General features: G+C 41.5%; 1 protein-coding gene across 1 annotated transcript in view; it reads right to left on the minus strand.

The window, feature by feature from the left end:
* LOC136880906 (glycine receptor subunit alpha-3) overlaps positions 1-15997 on the minus strand; it is a 733896-nt gene that overhangs the window by 76218 nt on the left and 641681 nt on the right. Inside the window, exon 4 of the mRNA XM_068229231.1 lies at positions 11225-11448. Coding sequence (XP_068085332.1) covers positions 11225-11448 — 224 coding nt within the window. The remainder of the gene's footprint in view (positions 1-11224; positions 11449-15997) is intronic.

Consider the following 15997-nt stretch of genomic DNA (forward strand, 5'->3'; position numbering starts at 1 on the left):
TCGAATAAAAATTATTGTAATCAAAAAATTGAAATTGTGAAAAAATGAAAAACATTGTAGACCTCGTAGCTGACCTCATACGATTATTTATTTATTATTATTATTATTATTATTATTATTATTATTATTATTATTATTATTATTATTATTATTATTATTATTATTATTGTTCCGAGGTATCTGTGGAACAGCACAGGTGAAAGAAGGTGCTGGGATGAATAGGTCTCAACTTACGAAATTAAAGTTAATTTGAAATTTAACAAAGGTTATATTTTCTTTTCAAGATCAAGAAATAACAAGTATGACAGGAACTCAGTTATATATCAACAAGTTAAGAATGTACAGTTACAGTTTATTAATGGATTTTGGGCTTCGAGCCCCAGATTCACAATCCCTGAGCAATGAGCCCAACTTTACTTATACACAAGGTTCAACAAAGGGGCAGAAAACCCCAATCATGCCAAGGAGCATTTGCTCCCAATTATCCAGTTAAGCCTGCTCGAGGCACACAGAAAATACAATTTAAGAAAGAGCAACCCGCTCTCAAAGTTCAAGCCTATTCAATAGCCACACCAAACTCCACTTTCAAGCTGCCCTCCAGGCACACAAGAACAGGGGGTAAAAATACCCAACCTACTGAGGCCTATTCAGTAAAGAAACAGGATAATTACAATGCCCCAAAATACCAACATGAGTGGAGGCGTAACTTGCACTCCTAATACACCTTTTTAAAACCTATTTGGCTCTTAGGCCGCTTATGCAAGGGCTAGTCCCATACTACGGAGGTGACATGATAGGAAAATTTTATTACATTATGAAGCGACGAAAAACGGTTATGAAAACGTAGTCACCTCAAAAACAATATGAGAGGGAGCTCGAGAGGGATAGGCACTCTCTATCCCGATTTGTAGTTAAAGAGACGGAATTTATACCAAGTGTCTTTTACATTTTAAAGGAAAATTACATGATAAAAGTTTCGAACCTGCCCCGAGGGTTAAACTGCTGAGCTAGCGAGCAAAGAAGTTATTAAAAGGCCATTACCTGATGGATGAACTGCCACCCGAAGAAAGAGGCGCTTCCCGCCCCCTGCTACATAATCACACAAGGATAGATGTTACTGAAGTCGCCCGGAGACCAGAAAATCAGCAGTTTAAATACCCTCGTGGAACATTCGAGACCTTTCAAGAATGAGAACCCACACCCCCCTCAACTTTATTGGCTAGGATCAAGCAACATATCCATATCGGAGAAGACATACGTTATTGGTCAAAAATTAATTAGAGAAATTCGGGATTGGCTAAATTCAAAACAAGCGGAAAGAGAAGGGTTATACTGCCAACCCAAAAAATGACTGAAAAAAATTTAACAAAGAACAAACTTATGAACACAAAATTTCTCAAAAAACAGTTCCTTCACTTCGCACTAGGGTGCACAATTGCAGTTCTTTAGTAGTGCCATCTAGAAGAGAATGTTCACACTTCTCACTACAGAGAAAACAAATATATATCGAAAAAGACACAGTTCAGAACTCTTCAAAATTTACAATAGCGACATCTTCTGAGAAACTTTAGAATTAACATGGTGGTTAAAGTTCAGGCTTCCTCCAGTAGAGGTGTTTCAACTGACGCAATGTTTGAATTAGCGGCGTGGAGGTGTACCGCCCGGTACAATTATTATTATTATTATTATTATTATTATTATTATTATTATTATTATTATTATTATTATTATTATTATTATTATTATTATTAGCCAACCCTGTGATGTAGACGTGGCATGACTCTCTCTTAACAAAAGGCTCCGGATTCCTTTTCCGGCCAGTTCAAGGATTTGAATTCTGGTCTGAGTAGTAGAACTGGATCCACCTGATTCGAGATTTTTCTCAATCTTTTAGTTACAGGAAGAAAGCGCACAGTGTGAAGATGACCTGATGTTTATAGACAACCAGTGGTTGCCATGGTTACAGTGGTGGCGAGAAATTGATGACTCTAATATAGACCCCGGCCCAAATAAATAAATAAATAAATAAATGGATATTTCTGGCGTCTGTTCTCCAGGTTAGGGGCGGCCTAAAATAAACTCTGTCGCTTAAAACCCAAGTTTTAGGCCTGAGGAATGATCTATATCCATCCTCCGAATTATCTTCAACTTACGGCATGATGGAAACACTTTCGGTAAAGACTACTCCAGGAGGTAACCGGAAACGGAAATCCTCCACTACCATAAGCGGTGGAACCAGGCTTTCGGATTCCGGAGAACCTGGAACATCATGTAGGGAGGAGTCGGAGCTTCCCAGAACTTCAACGCAGAAGATCCAAACCAAGCGAAAACACTAGTTTGGAACACTTAACATCAATACACTACTGAAGACAGGAAAATTAAAATAACTAAACAACATTTTGGAACACCGGAACATCTGTATACTGGCACTACAAGAGATCAGATATCTGGATGAAATTCCAATAGATTCAGAAAAGTTTAGAATCTACAAGGGAAAACCTGGGATAAAGAATAGCTCCAACATAACGATCCTAGGGACAGTTTGTTGTGTGTGTCCTCCGCGCCTACAATCTCCGCAGCCCGCCCGACACATGGACGTTTCCAGAGACCACGAGGCAGACTGTAGTGCGCTGACGTGATCGTCAGTGACGTCAGCCAGCGCTATAAAAGGAGCAACGTTTCTCGCCTCTCCAGGACTCCTACAGTGTCCAACGACTAGACTACACCGCAAGTCAGACACGGAGGTACCCTCTTAAAAATGTGTTCTGAATAGGTGGACTGATTCCTGGCCGTGAGGTTTCAACTCTGGGCATTGCCTCATTCATCCTGCATCCCGTAGCCACTTCGAGCACCCATCCAAGCATTCTGCTACTCACTCAAGTCCCCTACAGTGCTCCGACTCCAATTATAGCATTCTGCTATATGTGAACTCTAGACGCAAGTTCCTTGCAAGTTATACGCCTCCTGTTAGCATTCTGCTAGTACGAACTCTCTCTCTACAAGTTCCACTTGTTATTATACATGACCGATAGCTTTCGACTATCAAGAACATTCTCTCATTTGAACAGACTCTCTCATCAAGACAAGATTTAATGTATATAGGAATCTCAAATTGTATCTATGTAAATATTAGTCAGGTCCTCAACCTACTACCGTGTATTAATATTAAACGTGTGCAACTCAACAAGCTTCAAGAAAAGTTTCGTTCTATTTCGTGTACATATTGTATAAATGTGTTGAAGCAACAAAAAAATGTTGTGCCTTGTATAGCAAGTTCCTTGTATACAACACAGTTTTTGAGTAAAAAGAGCATAACGGTGTCCATCATAAATTTCACTTCGCCATCAGAGAGAATCTCGTTCAGTTCTAGTAATGAAGCCTATACAATTATCAATCCACATGCCCCTTTAAATGAAGCTAATAAAAGACACCCAGGAAAGGTGGATGACTTTTGGGAAACTCTCGAAGACGCAGCTTCTAGAATCCTTCAACATCATATAAAAAACACGCTCGGTGACTTCAGTGCTCAGGTTGGCAAGGAAAAGACGTACAGAACAGTCGTGGGAGAATATCCGGCACATTGACGAACGAATAAACATGGCGAAAGACTAATTGCATTCTGTAGACTATTCAGCCTTAAAATAATGTCCACATATTTTAAAAAGCCCTCGCAAGTAAGAAGAAAATATATATCTGTTCTAACAAGATGCTAGGGATGTTCCAGCTAGACCATGTCGCAATAACATCCCAAAATCGGAAAGAAATTCTAAACGTCAAAGTAAGAAAGAGCGCCAACATCCACTTAGACCACTACCTTTCAGATATCAAAGAAAAATTCCATCCAGACAGACCCAAACCAAGAGTCAGCAAGAAACCCAGTATCAATACAGAGACAGTGAAGCAGAATAAAGATAAGTTTCTAGAAAATCTATCTAACCTGGAGATGAATAACTGGGAAGAAATCGGATAATGTTTGATCAAAGCATCCAAAAGTTTTGGGAACCCTCCAAGAAAACGGAATAACAGATGCGAAGCACTTGAAAGAAGATTAAAATCCTGGATAAGTTGGAATTCTAATATGACCACGGAAAAATTGGAGTGCTTCAGGAATGAAAGAAAGGGAGCAGATAGATCATAACAGACGAGAAGAGAAAATATGACTGAAATAGGGTGGAAAAGGTGCAGGAACACCATCAGGGAGTTTTATAGAACCTTCAAAGAAGAGGTACAGGAATACCAACCACTAAGTCTTCGCTTTAAGCGAACAGATGGAAGTATAGTTACTAACAATAAAGAAAATTGCAAGCTCTTAGCGGACTATTTTAAAACGCTGCTAAACTGTGAAGAACCTCTGGAAAGATTAGATTCCCAGAAACAAATTCACGACAACCCAGATTCCAAACCACCAAATCTTGATGAGATCAAGCAGATAATCGAAGAGCTCAAAGACAAGAAAGCACCAAGTGAAGATGGTATTATGGCAGAAATGTCGAAGATAGGAAGAGAAATCGTTGCGGAAAGAATCCACCCCATTTTTAATACGTATTGAAAACTGAAAAGATCCCTAATGACTGGAAATGTGCGCTCAAACACCCGCTTCTCATGAAAGGTAACCGAACGGTCCGAACAACTACAGAGGGATCTCGCTACTTCCAATGGACTATAAGGTACTCTCTAAAGCGCTGCTGAACAGAGTTGAAGATCAAGCTGATCACCTCTTGGAGAATACCAAGCTGGTTTCCGAAAGGGGAAGTCGTGCGTGGAACAGAATTTCAACCTTAAAAAACATTCTAAGAACAAGAGCGATTAGGAGCCAGAACACCGTGGTTATCCTTGTGGATTTCAAAAAAAAAAAAGCATACGACTCGATTGACAGACAAATCTTATTTAGTGTCTTAAAGAAGCTTGGAATTGAAAAAAATCATTAAACTAACACTGATGGACACCATCTCGAAAGTGAAGTTCTTAGGAGAAATTCCTGCTCCGTTTGAAACAACGACAGGAGTCAGAAAATGAGACGGATTATCCCCGATCCTCTTCAATATCGTACTTGAAAAAATACTGAAAACCTGGGAAGAAGATGTTAAATTGGAAGGAATTAGTGGAATACACCTGGGGAAGAAAGGACAAACCGTAAAAATCAAGTGTTTAGCTTTCGCAGATGACCTTGCCAACTTAGGCAAAAACCGAGAAGACGCTCGAAAGATAGTGGAGAGTCTGCATGAAATCGGCGAAAATGTGGGTCTTAAAGTCTCTTGTGAAAGGACTGAATATATAGAGTACAAGCACCAAAATGACCATAAGACGTATCGGTGTCGGTGCGTCGTGAAACAAATTCTTAAAAACATTAGAGGTATATGGAGGTAAAACATAAAAAGCAAAGCAAAGTCACCTCCGTACAGGCCATGAAGGCCCTTGGACGAGTAGAAGGTAAAGGCCTCCACCGTTGTTAACCTCGGCACATGATGGGGTAGAGCGGTTGGCTCTGTGCCCGGCCGCCTTTGCCCCAGGAATTAATCTGGTACTCATTTTGGTGTAGGCTGAGTGAACCTCAGAGCCATATGCACCTCCGGAAGTGGAAATCTCGTTTCTTAAATTTTACGACTTCCTGACGGGGATTCAAACCCACGTCCTTCCGGGCGAACCGAGCACGCTTTTACCGCCCCAGCCAGGCAGCCCCTGGAGGTAAAACATGGCAAGTTTAAAAGGACCTGAGTGAATGGATCCAACTCAACGGACTGGATAAAGAGGCAAACAAGGCAAGAGCCAGAAAATTAGATCTGGCCTACAAGCTAACACAAAACAGGCAATATCCTACGAAGCCAAAATCCAAAATTTCAGTAATAAAACCGGAAATAGGAGTGCCTGATTATAATGGAAAAGGGGACCTGGAAGAATTCGAAAAGAAGGAAAGGAAGGTTCTGAGGGAAAATCTGGGACCACAGAAGACAACTGATGGGACCTGGAAGGAAAAGGGAAATGACGAGCTCTACAAGTACAGTGAAATGATCACGGACACAATGCAGTAACGCCTAGTAAGAATTGATGACAAACTACTGACCAAAAAGATCTTCAAATACAACATGGGCTTAAAGGCCACCTCCAGGCGGGTAGAAGAGGTCAAGAAGTCTGTGGAAAAAGTTGGAATTACACTACAGATGATGCACAATAGAAGACAGTTCAGAAGAAAAGTCGACAGTCTAAAATTATTTGAAGAGAAACTACTAAAACGGAGGCCCAGACGGATGATTTCCGAAGAGAAGAAAGGCCAAGAAGCCGTAAGTTCTATACGGTCCATCATTGGCAAAATTCGGAAAAAAGAAGAATAAGAAATGCATATTTCTCATAAAAATAGTTTTTGAGGTTTGCTCTCAAATTTGAAATTTTCTGAAAACCTGAAGAAAAATGAGTATGAATAGATGCGGTAGTGATTATTGTTTTAAGGTGTAGTATAACTGGGCGCCCGGCGCCGTGGTGTATGGGTAGCGTGCCTGCCTCTTACCCGGATGCCCGGGTTCGTTTTCCGGCCAGGTCAGGGATTTTTACTTGGACCTGAGGGCTGGTTGCAGGTCAAATTAGCCTACGTGATTAGAATTGAGGAACTATCTGACTGTGAGATAGCGGCCCCGGTCTAAAAGCCAAGAATAACTGCGGAGAGGATTCCTTGTGCTGACCACACAACACCTTGTAATCTGTAGGCCTTAGGGCTGAGCAGCAGTCTCTTGGTAGGCCATGGTCCTTCATGGGCTGTAGTGCCATGGGGGTTGGTTTGCCTTTTATAACTGGGAAACCATCCTCGATTAACACTTCAACTTCTTCTTCTTTTCCTACCGGTCTTTCCAACACCGGTGGGGTCATGGGTGCGAACTGGGTCCCACATGTTGATTTGACCATGTTTGATGGACGGATGCCCTTCCTGACGCAACCCTATATGGAGGGATGTGAGCTCTATTGCGTTTATCTTTGGTGATTGGTAGTGTGGTATATAAAGAGGTATATGAAGAGGAGAGTGTTGGGACGGACACAAACACCCAGTCCCCGAGCCAGAAGAATTAATCAGAAACGACTAAAATCCCCGATCCGGCCGGGAATCGAACCCGGGACCTTCTGAACCGAAGGCCAGTACGCTGACTATTCAGTCAACGATCCTCTTTTAACACTGATCACAAGAAATAATAGGCGAGGCCCAATCCATCGAAGAAAGAGGATATCGGCGAAAGAAATGGAAGAGATACGAATGACGTGGAAATGTAAGACACACAAAACCTTGCAAAGCTAAATGGGCAGAGTCGGAAGAGATAGAGTTGTTCAACGAATATCGGATAGGAAAGTTGAAAGAGCCCCTGGGAGTAATATGCCAGAACGTACGGCAATAATTCTAGATGACATGGTTCTGACGTCAGCTTCTCAGTTGGATTTGCAGACTACTTTTAATAAAGTTACGAAATGGGCAGAAGAGAACCAGCTGAGGTTAAATGAAAATAAGACTGTCTCTCTGACCTTCAGAAAAGGAGGGAAACGGGTAGCTTTCTGTATTCAATGACCAGCAACTAAAGACAGTCACAAATTTTAAGTACCTAGGAGTCACTTTTCAAACACCGGGGAACGTATTCTCTTTACATGTAAAAGACCGACTAAATGCTGCCATAAAATCCATTAACGACATCAGATCTTTGAGCCATCTTTCACTTTCATGTGCCATCGAGTTATTTCATCTTAAGGTTAGTCCTATAGCCACCTATGGATTAGAAAATATATGGATATATCTTGGAAAGAGGCAACTACATAGTATATAGAAGGTGAAATCATTCTATTTAAAGAAAGTATTTTGCCTGTCAAAGTACACTCCATCACGCCTCGTATACCAACTGCCGAGGGAATTATACTTTGTGGAAGAGCTGCGTTTGAAACTACTGCTCCCGGCCACCCCAGCGTATAAGGAACTCCTACAAGAGCTTCAACAAAAAAGGGACAGCATATGGTGGGATTTTTACCAGTGTGATGCGATGATCAACCGCAACTGGACTCAGGGAGGCTATGAGTTGAGACACGTTGTGACCAGACTCTCAGTCCATGGGTTTCACCAACGCCTGTGTATTAAAGCGAGCTTTCATGAGCCAAGTCCGGACTGCAGGCGAACTTTGTGAACGCTATCACGTACTCAAGTGTAAACTGAGAATAGAATCCTTAACAAAATTCTGTACAGACGATTGCTCGTAAGAATTTTTGTCCATCCACATTTGTGCGCAATAAAACATTTATTATAATTCTAGTCTCATAAGCAGTAATACGTGTCGTACGATGGCAGCATGTAGAAGATTTCTGGAGACACAGTCGATGTTACCCAACACAATTAAATAAATCTCAACTACAGACACCAGATAGATTTCCAATTCCTCTGCCTTTAGTAGGATAAAATGGAACGTCGAAATTGACACGCACGACGCAGTCTATAATGCGTTAAATTGAAACATCTGCAACATGGAAACTGATCAAATATTATTGTAGTTGGATTGTGGAACACATGTTGAAAATCATGGTTCCAAGGTACCTGGAGGAAAGTAGAGTCTACCTTTGTGTTACGGTTCCTCTTTGAAACACTTTGCGCTATGCTCATTAGCAGACATGGCAGTAACTTTATAAGTTCGTGACTACAAAGCTTCAATCCACAGCAAGCGGTACCTTTACGCTACCGTTTTAACAGCAGGCTAATTTGAAACTGGCGATTCTCGTGCTGTAGCACCAGTACCGATAATACCAACCACCACACGATACGTAACAGAGGGCCTTGGAACTTCACCAGCCGCCATGCTGTAACTAATTGAATACTTTGGAAATACATTATGGTGTAACTTCTGCATTATTGTGGTCCCCCTATCAACGTTAGTGCATCGATAAATAGATTATTATTATTATTATTATTATTATTATTATTATTATTCACATAACTTAGTACTAGAAAATTATATAGCTTATCCTTCCCCAATCTACGTACGTTCGTTGTAATTTCAGAACATGGCATAAATATGTTTATAAATTAAATTAATGAATAGTTAAATACAGTCCTTATTGGAAAAGCCTATCAAAGTCCGTCCTCGGCTTTGGAGCTTGTCAGATCACCTCCATGGCTAAATGGTTAGCGTGCTGGCCTTCACTCACAGGGGTCCCGGATTCATTTCCCGGCAAGGTCGGGAAAATTAACCATCATTGGTTAATTTCGCTGGCACAGGGGCTGATTGTATGTCATCATTTCGTCCTCATTACGACGCGCAGGTCGCCGAACTTGTCCTCGGACACTCCCGGCACTAAAAGCCATACGCCGTTTCATTTCAAGCTTGCCAGAAACACGAAAATACATTATTATGAATGGATGTAGACGAATGTTATTATCCTTACATTCAAAATACATCATAAAATTCAGTAAGCGGAACACTGAACAAACGTGATGTTTACATGCCATAACGTACGGCAATAACTCTAGTCTCGTCTAATGCCCTAGCTATCGTAGATGATATGACATGAACTTGGTAGGGACTGGCGCCTACACATCACCAACATATTTCTTCGAGCAAATGCGCTTGCTAGCTTATTGGAACTGGAAGGTATAATTTTATAACATGCACAGGTTCAATGGCATTTCCTCAGTTTTCAATGGTGCGTAAACAATATATATTTCTACATCTTTGGACTAAAATGCACGCATGTTGTAAATGATACTAGTCCGCGACATGATTACAGTTAATGAAGTGTCTGAATGTGAGACAGTGGCGGAGATGACAAGACACCTCGTACTTAATACTGAGCAGCGATCGGGGCTGTAGTGCCATGGTGTTTGGTTTCTTTTACTACATCATTTTCAAGGGATTTGTGCTAACGGAGGATGAATACCAATGCGGAACATTTGAGTGTTTACCAGGACTCAATCAACATACCAACTATAGTGCAGAACATAATTCAAGGCCATGTCATTTTATCAGCAATAAGCAGTAACTCAGACAATACATGTTATCAAATCGTTCAAAATTGTCGTCGAGTACCGTACGTTAGTCAGTCAGTCAATCAATGATCTGCATTTAGGGCGGTCGCCCAAGTGGCAGATTCACTATAAACTATTTACTTCATATTTACATTTATTCATAATTGTTTACACGGCTTTTTTATATTTTCAACGAACTTGGAAATGTATCGAATATTTCCATTGATAATTTATTCCAATCCCTTAATCCTCATCCTATACATGAATAATTGCTTCAATCTGTCCTCTTGAATCCTCTTTAATTCTAACTTCAACCTGCTTTTAAAAGCTCCACTCAAGCTCCTTATATCCTCACTCTGGAGACTTAGTTCCACAATTCTTCTTCTTCTTCTACACCTCCACTCAAGCTCCTTCACTCTGGAGACAGCTCCACAATTATTCTTCTTCTTCTACCGCTCCACTCAAGCTCCTTATATCCTCACTCTGGAGACTTAGATCCACAATTATTATTATTATTATTATTCTTCTACAGCTCCACTCAAGCTCCTTATATCCTCACTCTGGAGACTTAGCTCCACAGTTCTTCTTCTTCTTCTTCTTCTTCTACCCCTCCACTCAAGCTCCTTATATCCTCACTCTGGAGACTTAGCTCCACAATTATTCTTCTACCGTTCCACTCAAGCTCCTTATATCCTCACTCTGGAGACTTAGTTCCATACTTCTTCTTCTTCTTCTTCTTCTTCTACCGCTCCACTCAAGCTCCTTATATCCTCACTCTGGAGACTTAGCTCCACAATTTTTCTTCTTCTACAGCTCCACTCAAACTCCTTACATCCTCACTCTGGAGACTTAGCTCCATAATTCTTCTTCTTCTTCTTCTACCGCTTTTTCCACATGCTGCGGGGTCGCGGGTGTAAACTGTGTCACACATGTGGATTTGGCCCTGTTTTTTACAGCCAGATGCCCTTTCTGACGCCACCCCTATATGGACGGATATAATCACTAATGCATGTTTCAATGATGGTTGGCAGTGTAGTGTGTTGTCTATACAAGAGTATTGTAACAAACACAAACACCCAGTCCCCGAGCCAGAAAAATTAATCAGACGTGATTAAAAACCCAGACCCGGCCGGGAATCGAACCCGCCATCCTCTGAACGGAAGGACTCATCACTGACAATTCAGCCAAGGAGTCCACAATATAATTAAATAATAATTTCCTGCTCCTTAAAAGATGCTGCAAGACTACCTGAGCATGTAGAGGATCTCTCCATCCGGGTTGATGCGCACCAACACATTCGGTACTGTCACGTACTGGAACTCCGCATGCTTGGCGTTGGGGAAGTACACCTCAGGTTTCCAGATCGCCTTCACCAGGTTTGGGTCATTCAAATCCAAAGCTTCAGTGATCTCCGCGTGCTTCAGGCGCTCGTCCTGCCACTTCTGTCGCAGGTACAGATCTACTTCGTAATCCTAAAACAAACAAATAAAACACAACCATGTTTTAATGTAGGACTTGTCTCCGAAACTGAATCAATTCGTTAGGAAATATTAATACTGTTACAACGAGTTAATGATATTCGGTTAATGGTAGATAACGAGGAAGTGATACGGGATTAGAGAGTATTATTAACAAGTGTTAAAAGGGGAAGAGCAGAGTGTGGGGTAGGACTGTTCATCAAGAATGATATTGCACACTACGTATTTTCTGTAAGGCACAAAAATGAGCGAATGATGAGGGTAGATTTAGCTGTTGGAGGAACTGCAAAGATAATTGTCTCAGTGTATTCACAATGTGTGGGTGCATATGAGGAAATTTATTTAGTTTTAGTTCGGATTTTATATTTTTCTTTCGTAATCCGTTTACCGTCTAGGGTTGGTTTCTTCCTCGGATTCAGCGAGGGGCTATCATCTCAAGGGCAGTGTCCTGGAGCGTGAAACTTTGGGTTAGGGAAATAACAAAGACGACGACTAGTACCTCGTCCAGGTGGCCTCAGCTATTATGCTGAATAACAGGAGAACAGGATAATTGTAAGGGACAGACAAGGAAGAACAAAGGAAGTGGCCGTTGCCTCAAGTTACTATCCCGGCATTTGCCTGGAGGAGAAGTGGGAAACCACGGAAAACCAACATTTTGTGGATGGCTGAGGGGGGGAATCGACCCCCTACTCCACTCTACTTAGTTGACCAACCGAGGCTGAACGGACCCCGTTCCAGTTCGCGGCCGCGGAGGGTGGCAGCTAATCAGCACTAACCAGTGCATCACAGCGGAGGACAAAGAGAACTGAGCCAACGGTACGCGGTGTTCCCAAGCGGTCATTCATTCAGGTATTAAAATTAAATGGCGTACGGCTTTTAGTGCCGGGAGTGTCCGAGGACATGTTCGGCTCGCCAGATCCAGGACTTTTGATGTGACTCCCGTAGGCGAGCTGCGCGTCGTGATGAGGATGAAATGAAGATGAAGACGACACACACACACCCAGTCCCCGTGCCAGCGAAATTAACCAATTATGGTTAAAATTCCCGACCCTGCCGGGAATCTAACCCGAGACCCAGCACGCTAACCATTTCGCCATAGAGCCGCATATTCAATGTTTCTTAACTGCGGTGATCGGACGAGAACCAGTGTATTCAACATGGTATGGCCGTTGGTTGGATTTGATTTTCATTCAGTTTTATTCCACAACGCCTTTCAGAGCTTGTACTCTGTAATCAGATGGTGATTAATTATTTCATAGAAACATTATTTTGTTCAATCGCTACCCGATCAAAAGTCTCTGGACAACTACTTAAAATTATAATCAGTAGGTTTCTGCGATTCTATTCCTGAGTGGCAACGAAGTTTCTAAAAAGTTTAACTATATTCCGGCCTAGGTAGTAGCCTTTGAAGGTGTTTTATCTCAAATCATTATCTCTGGTTTCCAGCAATTTGAAGAACTCATGCTGGACACACTCCCGACAGCTCCACAACTGGTAACATCGGTAACGGTGAAATGGACATTAAACATATAACACCAGAAGAACACAAACACACAGTGCTATGGTGAGACCAACTCGCCATGGCGACGAGGCTTGGACCATTCGGAAACAAGGTGAGGAGAAATTTACGACACAAAAGCACATGCTACAGTTCATTAGATCACAAAAGAAATGAACGGATAAGCAAAGAATTTAAAATAACTCCCATGTTGGACTACATGTAAAAGCAAAGTCATCTCCGTACGGGCCTTGGAGGGAGGAAGGTAAAGGCTTCCACTATCGTTTAACCTCGGCACTTGATGCGGTAGAGTGGTTAGCTCTACGCCCGGCCGTCTTTGCCCCCATGAATTAACCTGGTACTCATTTCTGGTGTAGGTTGAGTGAACCTCAGGGCCATGTGCACCTCCGGAAGTGGAAATCTCGTTTCTTAAATTTTACGACTTCCTGACGGGGATTCGAACCCACGTCCTTCCGGGCGAACCGAGCACGCCTTCACCTCGAGCAAATTCAAATTTTAAGGGATTTTAACAATCCAGTTTACGGAACACATCTCAAACGATTCTTTGAGGATCGTACAGTTTATAGTTATTAAATTAATGTAGTACTTACAATTCAATACGGATCAGAACCATGAAGTTTATAACCTATGATATCATACAGTTTAATCGAGGGTATAAGTTGATCTAAAAAGAAATTAAAGTTATTGTAATATTAATGTTTACAATACACTTCGTAATAGTAATCAGATTGATTCTTCATGCTGTCATCGTCAAGTTATACTTTCTGTTGAATGTACAACTACGGAAGAAATTAGTTCTCTTTCTAGACAACTTAATCTCATCGATATTAATCCGTAATCGGAGAATATGTAACCTTTAAATTTCATGCACGCCATCTAACCCATTCCAACTATTCTCGTGGACATAAGCGTACACATGCGTGCAGAAAATCTGACCCAATCCCTCAGATCACAATAGTGTTTTCTCTTTCGAGCGAATTGTTTACATGCTTTGTAAAACGTAGCTCTGACCTTGCATTCGGTAGATGGTGGGTTAGGATTCTACTGTCGGATCCCTGAGTTTCTAATTTTCACACAAAGCAAATGCTAGGCTTGTACCCTAATTAAAGCCACGGTCACTTTCTTTCCAATGTTAGCCTGTCCTATCCCATCGTCGACATAAACCTCTCTGTGTCGGTGCGACGTGTTTTCTTTTCTCTTCCGTAATGTTCCAATAATTACCTAACAAACACTTGAAATTTGCTATGATTGTAATAAATATGGAGGGATGAGCTAGCCCAATGTAATACTGCTAGAGACTTGACTGTGTAGAGGGAGAGGTATTTAATGCTCATCCACTGGGGTGTGAATGGTGGTGGTGATTATTTTTTTTAAGAGGAAGTACATCTAGCCAACCACCCTCTATATAACACTAATCAGAGGGGAAAAATGGAAGGGATCTGACAGTTCGAAAAATGAAGATATCGGCCAAAGGAAGACAAGGGCCACGAAGGGCGTGAAAACGAAAGAATCCCTAGGCCTCCATACGTAATACCGTCGGGGTTGGAAAAGAACAAGATTTGACCAAGGGAGGTCGGATAGGATAGATGACAGTGAGGAGCCTGGCACAAGTGGAAGCAATGCCAGGACTCAGCTAAGGGCTCCGTGGTCGCCAACCCACGCTCCAAAGTTGAGAGCCACTGGGGCCCCTTTTAGTCGCCTCTTACGAGAGGCAGGCGATACGGTGGGTGTTAATTCTACCGCCCACACATCCAGGGGCATGGGGAAGCAAGAATGTTGTCAGTCATGTTGATAGAAATATTGCAAGACAGGAAAGGAGGTTGATGTTGGAGCGGGCGGGTATACTGGACATTTCATTACCATTTCAGTGTGTTAAGATAAGGTACTTCTTTAAAAAAGAATCCGATTTCGCAACCATTACAGTACATCTAAACAGTTCCGAATTAATGTAAGTCTGATGAGTCACTGTATAGACTATACATGACGACAACTGACGATATGACAAAATTTGTGAAACATCAATTGTACAAAATTCCTCCCTTTGATCTAAGATGATAGTGGTGATCGTGCCTCTAAATGGCAAGAACGACAAATTTAACTCTGTCTTTTACAATAAGTGAACAAGGTAGCATAACTTCAATTTTTATAATAACTTCAATATAATATTGGATAATTGAATTTACGTTAATGATACCGTCCTCCCATTCAATTATATTAATTATTTTTATAGCTCATTAGTGAATGGAATATAACGCAATTAGCTCCTGCGATATTTCCTCCAGTAATATTTTAAATTAGTTAATGTTATGAAAATAATTTTGTTAGCAACGATGATTAAAAATTGAATGGCTAGCACCTGGCCACTGGATATACATAGCATTAGTTTACTCTCTCACCTTTCCACATTTATTCATAACGAATACTGTGATATTATGAACTTCAAGTCTTGGCACATTCTTTCCCGTTAATAATTACAAACATCGCAGTTAAATTATTGACAAACCAGGGGCAAAGAGGAGAAATATCTTTTTAAAACATATTGGTAACTAGTCATACTACTGTCAACCCTCTTGAAGCCTCTTTTGGCATTTCTTGGAAGAGATGAGTGAGTCAGGTGGGGAGCTACTGGGCGACTTGCGGTTATGTTACGATCCTGACTTCTATTGTCCGCTTCGTCTAGTGGGTCTGAAATTTCTCTAGGGCGGAACTGGAACATTCGTTATCTAACTGCACCTCGAAGATGCTAGAACTTCATCGCCAGGTATATAAAAGCAGGCTCGTCTCGAACAGGTATTATCTGGTATTGTTCTAATTGAGTGATGTGTGTTGAATAGTTCAGCGTGTGAAGCAGTCACGTGAGTTGATTGTGCGAGTTATCGGTCTTGTCAGAATTCGAACCAAGTGTACAGTCATCCTGCGTTATGATAGCCAGTGGCGTACATTCGCACCCGGTTGCATGGAACTGTTGTGTAAAGAGACGGGGTTGCGCGTAAATCGAAGTAAAAGTGAATGTTGAAACCTGTC

Source organism: Anabrus simplex, chromosome 9, assembly GCF_040414725.1.
Source record: "Anabrus simplex isolate iqAnaSimp1 chromosome 9, ASM4041472v1, whole genome shotgun sequence".
Taxonomy (NCBI): Eukaryota; Metazoa; Arthropoda; class Insecta; order Orthoptera; family Tettigoniidae; genus Anabrus; species Anabrus simplex.